Below are 16,813 nucleotides of genomic sequence, written 5' to 3'. Positions count from 1 at the left end.
CTTCGATGTCATGATGACGTCCAGATTTTTCTCCCAGTATGCTCCGCGTTCCCCGGCCTAATATTAACCCTCGGCCGGCTGCACTTCGCTCTTGCAACTTGTACAGAGACGAGAGGATTTCTGTTTGGGATTGCGCTGCTACTAGTATTACCGCCGCCCATATCCTTACTAGTAACTCTCCGCGTCTTTCCTTTCTCTAATCCGGTGGTGGTGCCCGGTGTCTCTCTTTGTTTCCGGCTCGGTGGCTAGTGAAGCGTCTCTGCGGCGGCATTGTCTGCGAGAGGATTAGCAGCGGCGCTATTTTTCGTCTCTCTCCCGTGCTGCGTCACCCAATGGATCCAGTGGAGATCGCAGGGCCTCCAGCGCCCATAGCTGAGCCTGGCTGGCAGCAGAAGGTGGGTGCGGGGGGGCGGAATGGCCAGGGATGAAGGCTGCTGCTCTCTTAGGGGAAGGTGCTGGTATTCTCAGAGTAGATGTGCGCTGTCTCTTGATACTATTTCACCGGGGAAATGGGGGGATTTTCTGTAGACCTGCCTAATGTGGAAGATTAGGGGAGAGGTATTTCTCGGACTGTAACGCGGGAGGGAGTCTTGTTCATCTAGATGGATGAACACTTAATTTTATTGTTATAAATGTGGTATTTATTTTCCTTTAGGAAACAAATGAGACTGATGGTTTGTGTGTGTGTGTCTCTCTCTCTCTCTTCCCCTCCCCCCCCCCTCAACACAACAACTCCGAGGGTCCCGCGGGCATCGCAGATCTCTACCATACAGCCTTAAAACCCCTTTATTGCTCTCTTTTCCTTCTGACCTTTTTTTTTTTTCCTGCTGACGCACCAGATGATGACATTGAAAGGCCGGAGGGGCGTAATGGTCTCGTGGACTCTTGCTTTGTGGGCGGGGCTCCGGAGTCATCGGGCAACCCGGGGTGGAGCTCGGGTTATTTGGTTCCTTGTCGTGTCTTTTTGGTGTTTTAACGCTCTATGGTTGCTTTTACGATCAACTCTCCAATACTTTACTCAGCCTCCAAAATATCCAGCGTTCCCCTCGTAGAATTACAAATTGTTAAACATACTCTCATATATTTCAAATGTAACAAAATGTGGCCTCAGGTACACCTCCTCCACCCTTAGTAGTGTTCAATATCGGTGGGAATACCTGTGTTTTCATTCCTTATTGGCTCACATTCTTTTTTTTTGCAATTATTAAGTAAACTTTACTTAAATAATTGCAAAAATTGGGAGCGAATTCCAGATTTGAGGGGCTGTGACGGAGAAAATCGTATCTCTCCTTGAATTAATGAGTCTTACAGAAGGAACTAAGAGGAGAAGGGGAAAGCCGACAGTCGACCAAGTGTCGATGATTCGGAAGAAGGTATCCAGTGAAGATACTAAGTGGAAAAAAGGCTGGGAAGAAACAAGGGACAAATTACAGGAGTTGACTAACCCAGAAGAGGAGGTTAGAAAGATTGTAGCCAAAGAGAAGAATCTAAAGACCAAAGCACAGGGAAAGGAAATGAAGGCAACAAAATTTCAGGAGCTAAATTGCATATATACTAATGCAAGGAGCCTAAGAAACAAAATGGGGGAATTAGAAGCCATGGCCATTGCAGAGGACATAGACATCATTGGAATCTCTGAAACATGGTGGAATGAGGAAAGCAAATGGGATACAGCACTGCCGGGGTACAAGCTCTTATCGCCAGGACAGGTCAGGACAGAAAGGCGGTGGAAAGCACTGTACATAAAAGAAAGCATACAATCGACAAGAATGGACACAGCAGAGACGGCCAACAAGCTAGAATCGCTATGGGTTAAAATACCAGGAAGGAAAGGGTCTGAAATAAAGATAGGCCTCTATACTATCATCCACCCGGACAAACCGGAGATATCGATGAAGAAATGGAAGCCGAGATGAAGCGAGAATGGAAAAGCGGTAACATGGTTATTATGGGAGACTTCAACTACCCTGGGATAGACTGGAGTCTTGGAAGCTCAAGATGCGCTAGGGAGACAGAATTCCTGGAGGCTGTGCAAGATTGCTTCATGGAGCAGCTTGTTAGAGAACCGACGAGAGGAAATGCCACTCTGGATCTAATCCTAAATGAACTAAGGGGACCTGCAAAGGAAGTGGAAGTAGTGAGACCGTTGGGAAACAGCGATCATAATATGATCAAGTTCAAGGTGGAAGTAGGAATACTGAAAGGAAAGAGAACCATAGGGACAACTTTTAACTTCAGGAAGGGAAACTATGAAGCAATGAGGGGAATGATAAAGAAGAGACTTGGGAACACTTCCAAAAAATGGCAGATGGTAGAACATGCCTGGTCCTTTTTCAAGGACACTGTGAGCGAGGCACAAATTCTGTATATACCCAGATTCAGAAAAGGGTGCAATAAGAGTCGAACAAAAGATCCAGCGTGGATAACTAAAATAGTGGATAGAAGGAAGTGATAGGCAATAAGAAAAATTCATTCAAAAAATGGAAAAAGGACAAATCTGAGGGAAACTGGAAAGAGCACAGGAAGTATCAAAAAGAATGTCACCGTGTGGTTCTAAAAGCCAAAAGAGAGTATGAAGAGAGACTAGCCAGGGAAGCACGAAATTTCAAACCGTTCTTTAGATATGTTAAAGGGAAACAGCCGGCTAGGGAGGAGGTGGGACCGCTGGACGACGGAGACAGGAAGGGAGCGATGAAGGAAGAGAAAGAGGTCGCAGAAAGACTTAACATGTTCTTTTCGTCTGTTTTTACAAGCGAAGACACAACCAACATACCGGAACCTGAGCAAATCTTCAATGGAAATCAAACACAAAAGTTAACATCCATGGAAATGAGCCTTGATGATGTGCGCAAGCACATAGAAAACTAAAAACTGACAAATCACCGGGTCCGGGTGGAATCCATCCAAGGGTTCTGAAGGAACTAAAGGAGGAAATAGCGGAACTACTACAGCAAATTTGCAACCTATCTCTGAAAACAGGTGTGATCCCGGAGGATTGGAAGATAGCCAACGTTACGCCCATCTTTAAAAAGGGATCAAGAGGTGACCTGGGAAACTACAGACCAGTGAGTCTGACCTTGGTTCCGGGGAAAATGGCAGAAGCACTGATAAAAGAAAACATTGATGAACATTTTGGAAAAAACGAACTTCTGATAACCAGCCAACATGGTTTCTGCAGGGGGAGATCGTGCCTGACTAACTTATTGCACTTCTTTAAGGGAATTAACAAACAGATGGACAGAGGAGATCCCATAGACATCATATACCTAGATTTCCAGAAAGCCTTTGACAAGGTGCCTCATGAACGTCTACTCCGGAAACTGAAGAACCATGGGGTGGACGGAGACGTGCATAGATGGATCAGAAACTGGTTAGAGGGTAGGAAACAGAGGGTAGGGGTGAAGGGCCACTACTCAGACTGGAGGAAGGTCACAAGTGGTGTTCCACAGGGCTCGGTGCTCGGGCCGCTGCTTTTTAATATATTCATTAATGATCTAGAAACAGGAACGAAGTGTGAGATAATAAAAAGTGTGAGATAATAAAATTTAGTGGAGCTCGGACAAAGGAGGACTGCAAAGAATTGCAAAGGGACTTGGACAAACTAGTGGAATGGGCAGAGAGATGGCAGATGAAGTTCAATGTTGAGAAGTGTAAAGTATTGCATGTGGGAAGCAGAAACCTGAGGTACAATTATACGATGGGAGGGATGTTATTGAATGAGAGTACCCAGGAAAGGGACTTGGGGGTAATGGTGGACATGACAATGAAGCCGACAGCACAGTGCGCAGCGGCCGCTAAGAGAGCGAATAGAATGCTAGGTATAATCAAGAAGGGTATCACAACGAAAGAAGTTATCCTGCCGCTGTACTGGGCAATGGTGCGTCCGCATCTAGAGTACTGCGTCCAATATTGGTCACCGTACCTTAAGAAGGATATGGCGTTACTCGAGAGAGTTCAGAGGAGAGCGACACGTCTGATTAAGGGGATGGAAAACCTTTCATACGCTGAGAGATTGGAGAAACTGGGTCTCTTTTCCCTGGAGAAGAGGAGACTTAGAGGGGATATGATAGAGACTTACAAGATCATGAAGGGCATAGAGAGAGTAGAGAAGGATAGATTCTTTAAACTTTCAGAAAATAAAAAAACAAGAGGGCATTCGGAAAAGTTGAAAGGGGACAGATTCAAAACGAATGCTAGGAAGTTCTTCTTTACCCAACGTGTGGTGGGACACCTGGAATGCGCTTCCAGAGGACATTATAGGGCAGAGTACAGTACTGGGGTTTAAGAAAGGATTGGACAATTTCCTGCTGGAAAAGGGGATAGAGGGGTATAGATAGAGGATTACTGCACAGGTCCTGGACCTGTTGGGCTTCCGCGTGAGCGGACTGCTGGGCATGACGGACCTCAGGTCTGATCCAGCGGAGGCATTTCTTATGTTCTTATGAATCTTGTAGGGATATAAGGGATTAAAAGCCTTTCTAAGAATGCAGGAGCTTTATTTATTATTATTAAAGTGTGTAAGTAAAGGTGAATTGACTTCAAGGCCTTGACGTTTCGAGTCCCTGTTCTAGCTTTATTTTTTTATGAATACAGGTAGGACAGCAGATCAAGTATTGTCATATTTAAGTGACATTATCTGACGGAGCCTGGTGTGGACACTGGCTAACATAAATACTATGAAGAAACCTAGCAATGTCACCCTGTATGTATGGGTGCCTTCCTGCCTGACATGTGAGCATAGGTTTTTCAGTAATATTAGTATAGCTGAAAAATTATTTTTAGGGGAAATGTGAGGGTATGTGAGAATACAATTGGCCTGCTTATCCTTGGAGAAGGCAAACTTACTTACATGTAATAGGTGTTCTCAGACAGTCTAACAAACGCATCAAGCTAGCAAATTTTAGAGATAAGTTTGAGAAGAATGAGGATGCTATCATTTTATAGTAAGTACATTGTAGTAGAGAGTAACACGGTGACATAATTAATCACTTTCCATCCCCACAGTTAACCGCGGGAAACCATTTCCATGTCATTCTTTATGGAGAGAGGGAAGAATCTGAGTATGAATGTGCACAACCACTGACCCTCAAGCCTTGCATTGAAAAATGCTGGGGAAGAAGGACTGAGGTTGATATAGACTCTAAATAATGACATGGGATTGTTTCCCCCGCAGTTATCTGTGGGGACGGGAGCGGTGATAATTCTGTCACTGTTGTTCTCTACATTGTAGTCCAAGCAAGTGTGACCTTTATAAGTCATCCATCTTGTGTAGTGCTAATCTTTTACTTTTTGTTTTACAGTGCCCATGGGGTGTTTCTGCAAGTACAGCAATTCCATGCTCCTTGGCAGATGTCATGAGTGAAGAACTGGCAAAGGAATTGCAACAAGAAGAAGAAAAGATCTTCCCAGAAGCTGTGGTGTAAGTTCAGTAGAAAGGATATAAGTGATGGAAGAAGTCTGATACAAATACCCTCTGCTCTAAGTATTTTGGTGTTGAAACTTAGCTCAGCTTAGATTTTGAAAGCTTTTTTTATTCAGTATACAGACAGTGCAACTGGGGGAATGGGTGGGGGAGGAGATGCACCACTGTCTGAAATGTAAATGTCCACAGCTTTATTTTACCTGCAAATTTGATTAATCACTGCATTACATATAATGCTTTCCGTAATATGATTCAATGTTTAGTTGGTGAATATTAGAACTTCTAGATTTTTTTTTTTTGGTCTAATCAACAGACCATTTTTAAAGGATTATCCTGTTTTAGCAAAAGGTAATGCCCCATCCCCACCTCCCTCATGAACATCGTGTGGTTGAGTCACAGTAAATTAACCTATTCATATCCAGTATTTAACAAGATGAGTCCTTGGCTGTGAATCTTTGGAGCTGGAAACATAATTGCCTTAGCAGCAGGTAAATCCAGAGATGAATGGGATATGTCCATCCACAAGCAGGTGGAGATAGCCAAACTGAGTTCTTGACATATTAGATGGTGAGCTTCTTGGTTTTCCAGTATGCTCTATCTCCAGCAGCTGGGTGAATGGTCTTTCAGTCTCCTAGTTTCAACTTTTGGTTGACTCCTGTTCTGGGTTTCCCAGTTCAGTTGAGCCTGGGGGCATTTAGGCTATATGTTTGCCTATTTTAGGGATCTATCAGACGGTACCATTTCCTAACTCCTGCCACTTCCTTCTTCCTCCTCGCAGCACAAAAATAGGGTCTAGAAGAAAAGCAGTTATTCTGCTGTGGCTTCCAGATGGGTGGATGAGGGTTTTTTTTGTTTTGTTTTTTTAGCGTTTACCTGGAAGAGTAAGAAGTTTCAGGCGCAGAGAGTACTTGTCAGGTCCATGAAGTTCTGTTCTGCTGCAGCTGTAGCAGGTGCTCTCTTTTTTTTTATATTTAAGTATTTTATTGATTTCAATATAATATCAAGTAAAACTTGTACAGAAAGCAAATTTAACCAAACATATTACAATCATATAGCGAGAAATTTGACCTCAGAAGTCCAATAGTGATATGGGCCTATAGGAGCTTGGCCTTTCCCAGGCTTTAGGAGCACTAATCTGAGCCACAAAGGTTTTCTGACATCGCTTCAGCATTGACCATATTGTTAAACATTCTAGTTATAGGTGGAACCATTTTTGCTTTCATCTTGTGGGAGGAGTCGCACAAACATACGCTTACAGCAGGGATGTCCAAGTCCCTCCTCGAGGGCCACAATCCAGTCAGGTTTTCAGGATTTCCCCAATGAATATGCATGAGATCTATTTGTATGCACTGCTTTTATTGTATGCTAATAGATCTCATGCATATTCATTGGGGAAATCCTGAAAACCCGACTGGATTGTGGCCCTCGAGGAGGGACTTGGACACCCCTGCCTTTCAAGAATTTAAACAGTGAGAAACACCTCCCCCTTGCTTATGTCATCTTGTGGGAGGAATTATACAAACGTGCTAACAAGGTTATCAGTAGAAAGCAGACCATTCTGCTTGATTATTGAGACCTTTCGGGTTCCTAGTGTCCAGCTGAAAAACCCATCTCTGCTGTCTCTGGCGGAGAAACCGCCACCAGTTGCCCCTCCTCGTTGCTGGTCTACATTGCTCTAGTATAGTGCATTTCAGGGAGTTAAAATCATGTTGATATTGTTTACAATGAGCCACCAGTGGTTCTTTATTCGACTGGTCTGGAGGCATGACTTATTCTCCTGTAGTCTTAACTAGTGACATCGCTAAAGAAATCTACTGTAGCAGCATCTAATTTTTACAAGGGGAACTACAGCACCGGTGTGGGGTTGGAGAGGGCAAAGGAAGGTAGGGTGGGTGAAGAGGCAGCAAAAATAAACCCGCCAGGCCTTCTGAAAACCCCCCCCACAATAAAACGCTCGATTGGGTGGGAAAAGTCAATCAATTCAATAGGCCAAATCGAATTGGAAAAAAATTTCCCTGAATCGGGCAGCACTATCAGAAGCCTCCCCCCACCTCAAGCAAAGATGTCTAAAGAATCAGAAAGATGAAACATCTCTTCCTCAAAAATAAAAACTTGGCACATGTCCCTCTAATCTGCTGTACCTAAGCTGAACAATTTGAAGTACCCTTCCCATCCAATCCCCCCCAACAAACCCTCAGAACATAGCTCTTCCCCCATTCATAACATTCCCTTGTTGAGAACAAATCATATATAGACGTTTCCTCAGAAATCCATTAGTAAATTGCCAAAAAGAGAGTACATCCTCCCTCCAGACTGCCAGCACTTGCTAGAAAAAATAAAAGTACGGTACATCTTGCTTAAGGCCGGCATCTAAGAGCTCTGCCTTAGATTATGGACTCCAAGCCCCAACAACAATCAACATATTCTTTGGACAAGCGTTTATTCAGTCTCAATTATTGGTGATAGCACTCTCCCAGTTCGATTATTATTACTAACAGAAGTTTCAAGGTTTAAGTTTTGTTACTGCACCAAGGTGCTGGTAAGGAAACTAAAGAAGATTCTGGTCCAAGCTGTTCAGCCCTCAGGTGGTTAGTTGCAATGTCATCACAAGTCTCATCCACAAAGCCAGGCACTAAGTCCACATGGTCTTAAATTGTCCAAATAACAAGTTATATAGAGGCTCTTCCCACATACTCATACGCCCATATCCATTGCTTTAACATACACAATTGCACCCTGATCAGTCAGCTTCTCCTCAAGTACTAGGTTATCATGCATAAGGTTCAAAAGGCTGCTTTGAAGATTTGCACTCTAAATCATCCTCAAAAGTTCAATAGGGACTCTGTCCCCCGTAATCATAACATAAATGGATAGTTTCAGTATTATTCAGGGTGTCGTATTTCACCCAGAAGCTCTGGTTGAAACCAGTGCTATCGTAAAGGCCTGAGCCAATGCCACATCCTCGTAGTAGTGTGTAGTGCTCTGCTGGGTTACCTACAAACATAGCATCACAAATTGGATCTTCCAGGTGAGTAAGGTGAAAAATTGGGACAACACTGCATCTCTGAAAACATAGGACTCTTATTTCATAATTCAACATTTGATCTCCTCGCACTGCTTGCAAGTTGACCTGTTTATGGGCATAGTTTAGTAGGGTAATAACCATCTGAAGTTGTGCGACTGTTGTCTGATGCATTCCAAGCCTATGCATTCTTCTATGTGGAGCAGGCCCAGATCAGTTGGTACGGTTAATGAGCTAGTTGGTCAACCAAGCCTTGAAGCTCCACATCAGTGATGGTCTCTGGGAGCCCCACGAAGTGGAGATTACTCTTAATTTTTTTTTTTGAAGAGCCATTAAATTTTTTGGGTACTATCTTGAGTAGCTTGCATTCCATTCACCTGATCTTCAATGTCACCGTTGTTGAAAAGCTGAGTTCCAAGTCATACCATCCACTTTCTCCTTGGCTCGATCCAGGGGAAGGAGCCTTTTATCAAGGCTGTAACTTTGGCGATCCAGGCTGCCCCTACCAGGTCCACACAGGGCTGTACGATTCTGCCATCTTGTCTTTCACAAGCTTGCTATGGTCCCGATCCTTTTTAGAGCTCAGACATCACAACATCTAACACTGACCTTGGCAGGCACCTGATGGAGTTGCACGGCAGACCCGATTTCCAGTAACAAGATTACTGGCACTGGAGAAGTAGAAAATCAAGGATTTCTAAGAGGGAGACGGGTGAGACACTGTTTAGCATCTGTTCCTGTGCATACCATCATATGATGCTTGAGGTTTCAGTTTAATTTCTGTCTATGTATTTCTAGTTTGCAGTCATTCTGTTTTATATCTGTTCTGCCTGTGTGACTGGGACCAGGTATTGCAATACAATACTGGGTCTTATACCGCATTTCTCTGCAAGGAATCTATGCGGTTTACAATAAGAATTAGATCTGTTAGTATATCTGTAGTAATTTGGCTTGTTCACTTTTCTCAATAGATGTATTGATGAACTAGATATTTGGGGTAAGGAAGAGCTGCTATGCCTATTTTGTTTTTTTTAGATAGGGAGGTGTTATGTTGCTGTTGATCCTCTCTTCTTGTAAAGGTCAGTGTATGCCACTACCCATCCCTAAACATATTTCAGTTCAACTACTTGGCTACTAGAAAATGTGTGTGTGTGGGGAAAATCTAATCGGTTTCTTTTCTATATTAAATAAGCTGAATAAGTTACTTTTCGATTCCACCTCAGATTTGGAAACTCTTCTGCATGTTAAGTACAGCAACAAAAGTCTAACGGTTTAAAACCACACTTATTTTTATTTTTAAACTGAAACTAATGGAAGCTGGAAATTGCTGAGCTTTCTCATATTCCCCTGGTATCCATTTGTTACTACGGTAATGAATTTTTAGAAAACTTAATCTTGCTTCTCTATCAGTGACACCAAAATTGTGCCACTACTGTGGAGAGATAATCTTGGCATGTTCTGTGGTTCGCTTGTACCAGGTTCTCACTATTTTTAAACATCTCTGGTGCTTTCCAGTCTGGTTTTTAAACTTTGGCATAGTAAACAAGTCTTGTTTGTGTAATTGGCATCTGAAAAGAGCATTTGGTGTGATGGGTTTTAGTGTTCAATGCAAAACTGCTTATTTTTCAGTAAATCAGGAGGAGCCAGTTCATGATGCACCTATTTTTTATTTTGATTGAGCTTTCCCCTTTTTAGTAGCGCAATATGAGTTAGGTACAGTAGGCATTTCCAGGTCCTTGGAGGACTTATATTTGTGTTGTGTCTGAGGCAATGGTGAATTAAGTGACTTGACAAGCAAGCAAAAGTACTTGGCAACACAGATCAGAAGACGCCACAGAAAGTGCGGGAGAATCGCCAATGGGATAGAAGTGGTGAAGGCTAAAAGCTGAGAAAAACTAACTAAATAAAATTGTATTGAAGGACCTGACATGGCCCATGTCTCTGCCCAATGCCAGTTAGGGGTCATATGGTGATCTTGTACAGCAAGTGCTTCCTGTGTTATTTTGAGAACAAATACCATACTTGGTAATTGTGGTGGTTGACATGGGGGACAAAGTTTGTCCCTGCTCTGTCCCCGCGGGTTCTGTTCTCATTTGCACAAGCCTCAAACACTTATGATTTTATATTTAAATCTTTTTATTAAAAGTATAAAAAGGGACAATATTCTGTACAACTGTTTAAATCACAAATAGAGCCTTCCATTTCGGTACAACCTTCCCAAAGATTGTTGCCATGTTTTTACATCTGGAAAGGTAATTGGATTGTCTTTCAGAAATGAGTGTAGAAGAAAACCTAAACTGTGTAGTGGATGAACAGGAAAATAAATGTTCGTCTGTTAAATTTTGGAAATGATCCTTGATGCCAGCAGTGATGGAATGAATTTGTAACAGCAAGATGTTTGAGCCGCTGGGCACATGATGGAAGGATGTTGCAGATGGTTGGAGTCTGCCACATCAAAGGCAGACCAAGATACAAATGTCATTTAACAGTACCTTCCCCCTCCGTATTAACGGTTTCCATATCTACGGTTTCGATTATTCGCGATTTTCTGCCAAAAAATTCACTTTCATTTTTCAGGCTATTTTAAGCCCTGTGAGCCCCCCTTAAGCCTTACCTAAGCCTTACCTGGTGGTCTAGCGGGTTTTCGGGCAGGAGGAATCTTCCCACACTCTTGCCCCGTGCAGATCGCTCATAGGAAATGGCTGCCTTGAGCTCCTGTCATAGTCTTGAGAGACGACGGGAGCTCAAGGCAGCCATTTCCTGTGAGCGATCTGAGTGTGGGAAGATTGCTCCTGCCCGAAAACCTGCTAGACCACCAGGTAAGGCTTAAAGGGGGGGGGGGGTGCTCACAGGGCTTAAAATAGCCAGGGGAAGCGGGGGTTAGGGACAGAACCGGCCTGAATATTATTTGCAGTTTAATATTCGCAGGCCAGCTCTGCTCCTAACCACCGTGGATACGGAGGGAGAAGTTTAGTTCATTTAAATCCAAAAGCAACTTCTGCAGTCTTTTAATCATTAAATTCAGTTGCTAGTTGTTTTTACATATTGATACTAGTCTAAAGTTTTTAAGAGAATGAAACAGAGACTATCTCTGTCACCATCCCTGTCTCGTGGTTAACATGGATACTGGTCCCTGTGTCATTTTCTAGTGTTAACTAAGTATGGCATTTGTTCTCAAAATAACACAGGAAGCACTTGCTGTATAAAATCACCATATGACTTATGACACTGGCATTCTGCAGAAGCACGGACTGTCGGATCCTTCAGTAAGATCCTTCAGTAAAATTTTTCCTTTGCTGCTTCTGCCCCATGGGTTGTGACCTACACAAGATCACTATTCAATTTTGTCTTAATGTAGTGAACCATGTATAGCTAACCTTTTTATACATTGCAGTTAAAATACTTTCCTGAATTTAAGCAGTCATCTATTCCATCAACAAATGTGTTCTTAATGGTTTGCCTTTCTGCTGTCCACACTATAATGAACCTTTTGACCTTAGAGAAATGACCAGTTTGAAGGAAAATAGTACTGTAATGTAAACTAATGCTGACTGCTGTCCTTTTTGCTATGCTTAGAGTTGAGGAGGGACCCTTCCTTACGGGAGAAGATGTTGATACATCCAGTGACCTGATGTTAGCTCAGATGCTGCAGACCCAATTTGATAGAGAGTATGATGCCCAGCTTCGGAGAGAGGAAAAGAAGTTTAATGGTGACAGCAAAGGTACTGCCATGATTGTTCTAACAGTTTGGATTTTGAAGGCTTACCGTATATACTTGAATATAAACAGATCCATTTATCAACCGAGGTAACCTCTCCCCCCCCAACCCCTCCCAAAACAAAAGGGGGTTGGGGAAGGTTCACTCGAATATAAACTTCTGAGCACCCAGCCTTGGAGGCCCACTGCAGGCCTGCCTTAAGCTCTGGTGGTCCAGCGGCGAACCCGGACAGGAGTGATCCTTCCTGTGTTCCTGTCCCAGACAACTGTTCCTGCTTTCCTCCCGCCTCACAGACCCCTCTATAACAGACCTTTTGAATCCTGGTGGTCTAGTGGTGAAGCAGGGCAGGAGCACTTTTTCTTCGCTCCTGCCCCATGTGGAGCCACAATCAGAAATGGCTGCAAGTTTTCGGAGTTCTCATTGTCTCACAAGACTTCCCGGGAACTTGCATCCATTTCTAATTGTGGCACTGCACGGGGCATGAGTGAAGAAAAATCACTCCTGCCCTACTTCACTGCTAGACCACCAGAGTTCAAAAGGTATGTTGGAGAGGGGTCCAGAAGATGGGAGGGAAGCGAGGTGGTTAACAGTTGGCCGGGACTGGACGTGGGAAGGATTGTTCTTGTCCCAGCTCACTGCTGGACCACTAGGGCTTAAGGCAGGTCCTAGGGAGGCTTGCAATAGCAGGATCAGCCCTTTGAGGACACCAAGCTAGCCAACCTGCTTTTGTATTTTTGAAGCTCAGGGGCTGTTCCTGCATAACTGCTCGCATCTCTGATTTATTCAGGAGCTTGAGCGCCAGTGGGCCAGCTGCATGGTTCTCTTCCCTTTATGACTAGGTTTTCCAGGGGTTGAGGCTTAGTCTAGCAGCCCAAAGACCAGGTTCATCCAGTGAATCTGTTTGAGGCAGATTTCTTCATTTGTGCCAGCTGAATTCCTATGTTGAAAAAGGCAGTCAACACATTGCACAGTGAGTAAGCCTATGGGGAAAATTGGGAGGAGGGTCTTCAAAAGTTGAATTTTAAGCTTTCTATACCCAGAGCCTAGGTTCCCCTCCTCTAAAACCTCTTTACCTGTGGTTTGTTTGTTTTTGTTTTGTCCTTCAGGGAAGTCTCCATGGACTATTTTTGGTGATTTTGCTAGCAGTGGCCATCTTGGATTTTAAATGATCTTTTCTTTTTCTAAAGTCTTCATCTGCCTCATAACCCCTTGATTTTGTTTAAAATTGACAGGAATGGAACCCTCAGGCCTTCCTACCCCTACATCATAGCAATTTTGCACTGGATGGCTAGCCGAGGAGTGTCCATGACGGAGCACACGAGGGATGGGGCTGTGGGAGCCTTGTGCTCAGCCTCCTCAGAATCCTCCATGGTTGGGTATCCACAAGAGGCACGCTCCCAGGGGAGACCCTTTCCAAAGCCCTTCAAAGGTGCTTTGGCCAAGTGCAGATGTGTGTGGGGGATACGAAGCTGAGAAGGACCAGCAGGGGGCTTCTGTTGGGGTTGAGACCCGAGTTCAAGGCTTCACTAGATTTTTTTTGAGCCCCTTTTGAACTACCTACTTGAGCTGCCAAGGATCCTCAATGTCTGCTTGCAGCACACCAGAGGCTGTGGCGCAGGGCTAGTCCCCTCACCTTATGTCCTGGCTAGACGAGGGCAGAGGCTTGCAACAGGAGGTTCAATCTGACATAGACTGGAGGGGTGAAAAATCTGATTCCATGCCACTGTTGTCCCAGGATGAAGTTTTGTTGGCAGAGTCTGCTTCTTTGCATGAGAACAGCATTCAAGAAGCCGCAGTGGCCCTGGACCAGGAGGAAGACCCCCACAGTGCGCTGGCTTTTGAAGGCCTCTGTGCTCTCATGCATTTATTTTCACCTTGCTGTGAGAATTGAAGCTGGAAGTCACTCCAGTTCCCTCATCTCGGTGCTTAGTTATGAGTAACTCCGTTGCTCCAACTGCATGCTTTCCTTCGTATCCAGACTTCAGAAAGCTGGTTACAGACCAATGGGAATCTCCAGAGGGGTCCCTGCAGTGGCTAAGGCTGTGGCCAAGCTTTACTCAGTGGTTCCGGATTTCCAGCAGTTGTCTGTTCAGCCGAAGGTGGATTTGCTGGTGGCACAGGTCACCAAATGACATCCTTGCCCAGTGAAGAAGATGTGATGTTAAAGGATTCTCCGGACCATAAAGTGAACTTGTTCCTCAAGAGGCAATTTGAACCTTGCCTTGAGGAATTAAGGCGGCAGCTGCAATTTCCTTTGTGGCATGTGATTGCCGCACCTGCCTGTCTCAAGCCTCTATTCCCCCCAAATGCTCCTTTCTGGGATGAATTTTATATAGTGGATGCTCTGTATATCATCAGAGTTGTGAGCAAGGTGTTAGCCTATGATATCTCTGCCCAGTGTATGTTTTGGATCAAACAGTGGGCAGAAGATTCAGCCTCTAAAGCCACACTGAGCAGACTTCCCTTTCAGGTGCAGATCTATTTGGCAAGGGTCTGGATGAGCTGATGGCAAGTGTTACAGACAGTAATCCTAAGGCCTTATCAGACAGCAGACCCTGGTTGGCTAGGGATCTGTGATGGTGCAATTTTTGAGGTTCTCGAAGCTTCCATCCTTATGCGGCAGACCAAGCGATGCAGAGAAGGTCCAGTGGAGGCAGGAGACAGGAAGCATCAGGCTCTCGCTTATCCCCCAGCCTCTAATAAATCACAATAACACCAGGCAGGGGCCGAGTACCCCCAGATTGGGGACAGGCTGTCGGCCTTTTGGTTAGTCTAAGCTCAGATTGACACAGACCACCGGGTCTTAGAAGTTGTTTGGGACAGTTACAAAATAGAGTTCTGTGCACCACTTCAAGACTGCTTTGTAGATTCTCTGGCCAGCTGACCAGTGAGAGCTCTCATAGTCCTGGCAACAGTGCAAAGGCTACTGGATCTTTGTGCTGTAGAGCTGGTCATGGATGAAGAATCGGGCTCGGACCAAAGAGGCGTCTGTCAGTGCGGCCCTGAAAGAACCACACTTCAGCATGGAGACTGTTTGGTCAGTCATAGTGGCTGTGGCGTTAGGCTTCTGTCAAATTTAGGGTGGTGAGAAATTCCCCCAACACCTACATTCCCATTTTCCCAGCTCACAAGAAGTACTTGCAGTTTCATGTACTGAAGCAGCACTGACTGTTCTTGGTGCTCCCTTTGGGCCTAGCAACAGAATCTCGCACCTTAACTAAGGTGATGGGTGGTAGTGGCAACGCACTTCTGCAAGGCTGGGGATACAAGGGCACCTATATTTGGACAACTGGCTCATCAGAGTTCTGTCCAAAGAGGGAAGTCAAACTGGCGGTTTTGAGAGTGGTGCAGCTTCTACAGGACGGGCTGGATTTCCAGCTTCAAGAAGAGTCATCTGGAGCCGACACAGCACCTGGAGTAACTGGGAGTCTTGTTAATAGACACAGCCTTGAGCCAGGTTTAACACCGTATTGCAGTTTCTTAGTGGACCACCGTATAAGCCCTTACAGGAGGTTTCTCTTGATCTTACGATCAAGGTGGTGGTGGTTACATTGGTCAGATGAGTCTCCAAATTATAGAAGCAGGGCTCTTCTTAAACATGGTTCCATCCTTCTTACTGAAAGTTTTCGCTGCCTTCCACATTAATCAGGAAGTGTCTTTGCTCGCTTTTTACCCTATGAGGTCTAAGAAAAAGGATAAAGCGTTGTATTTCGTAGATACTCGGTACTCAGTACTTTGAAGCTACCAATGAGTTTCGTTTATTGTATCACCTTTTTGTTCTGACCCGTCATGCCAAGAAAGGAAGGCTGGCGTCTAAAGCCTTGATTTTTAGATGGATTGAGATGACTATTTCCTTTGCATATGTGGACTGCAGTAAGCAGCTGCAATTTGTGTTGAAAGCTCACTCTACCAGAGGAGTTTCTACCCCATGGGCGGAGACTAAGACTATATTGCCCAATGAAATCTGTAGAAACATAGAAACATAGAAATAGACGGCAGATAAGGGCCACAGCCCATCTAGTCTGCCCACCCTAATGACCCTCCCCTACCTTTCTCTGTGAATAGATCCCACGTGTCTATCCCATTTGGCCTTAAAATCAGGCACGCTGCTGGCCTCAATCACCTGTAGTGGAAGACTGTTCCAGCGATCAACCACTCTTTCAGTGAAAAAGAATTTCCTGGTGTCACCTCGTAGTTTCCCGCCCCTGATTTTCCACGGATGCCCTCTTGTTGTCGTGGGACCCTTGAAAAAGAAGATATCTTCCTCCGCCTCGATGCGGCCCGTAAGATACTTGAACGTCTCGATCATATCTCCCCTCTCTCTGCGCTCCTCGAGCGAGTATAGCTGTAATTTGTCAAGCCGTTCTTCATATGGAAGATCCTTGAGACCCGAGACCATCCGGGTGGCCATTCTCTGCACCGACTCCAGTCTCAGCACATCCTTGCGATAATGTGGCCTCCAAAATTGCACACAGTATTCCAGGTGGGGCCTCACCATGGATCTATACAATGGCATAATGACTTCTTCCTTACGGCTGACGAAACCCCTTCGTATGCAACCCATTATTTGTCTTGCCTTGGATGAAGCCTGCTCCACTTGATTGGCAGACTTCATGTCCTCACTGACGATCACCCCCAAGTCTCGTTCTGC

At 44.6% G+C, this 16,813-nt stretch overlaps 1 protein-coding gene across 4 annotated transcripts in view; it reads left to right on the top strand.

The window, feature by feature from the left end:
• RIOK3 (RIO kinase 3) overlaps positions 1–16,813 on the top strand; it is a 71,852-nt gene that overhangs the window by 22,459 nt on the left and 32,580 nt on the right. For 3 of the 4 annotated variants that reach the window (XM_033933881.1, XM_033933878.1, XM_033933880.1), the window contains exons 2-3: positions 5,301–5,419; positions 12,021–12,166. In XM_033933881.1, the coding sequence (XP_033789772.1) occupies positions 5,301–5,419; positions 12,021–12,166 (265 nt within the window). Of the gene's footprint in view, positions 1–101; positions 396–5,300; positions 5,420–12,020; positions 12,167–16,813 lie in introns of those variants that run through there. The other variant, XM_033933879.1, reaches the window with a different exon arrangement.

The sequence above is a fragment of the Geotrypetes seraphini genome, chromosome 2 (assembly GCF_902459505.1).
Source record: "Geotrypetes seraphini chromosome 2, aGeoSer1.1, whole genome shotgun sequence".
Taxonomy (NCBI): domain Eukaryota; kingdom Metazoa; phylum Chordata; class Amphibia; order Gymnophiona; family Dermophiidae; genus Geotrypetes; species Geotrypetes seraphini.
The sequence above is the reverse complement of the archived record's forward strand: the minus strand, read 5'-3'. Positions and strand labels throughout refer to the sequence as shown.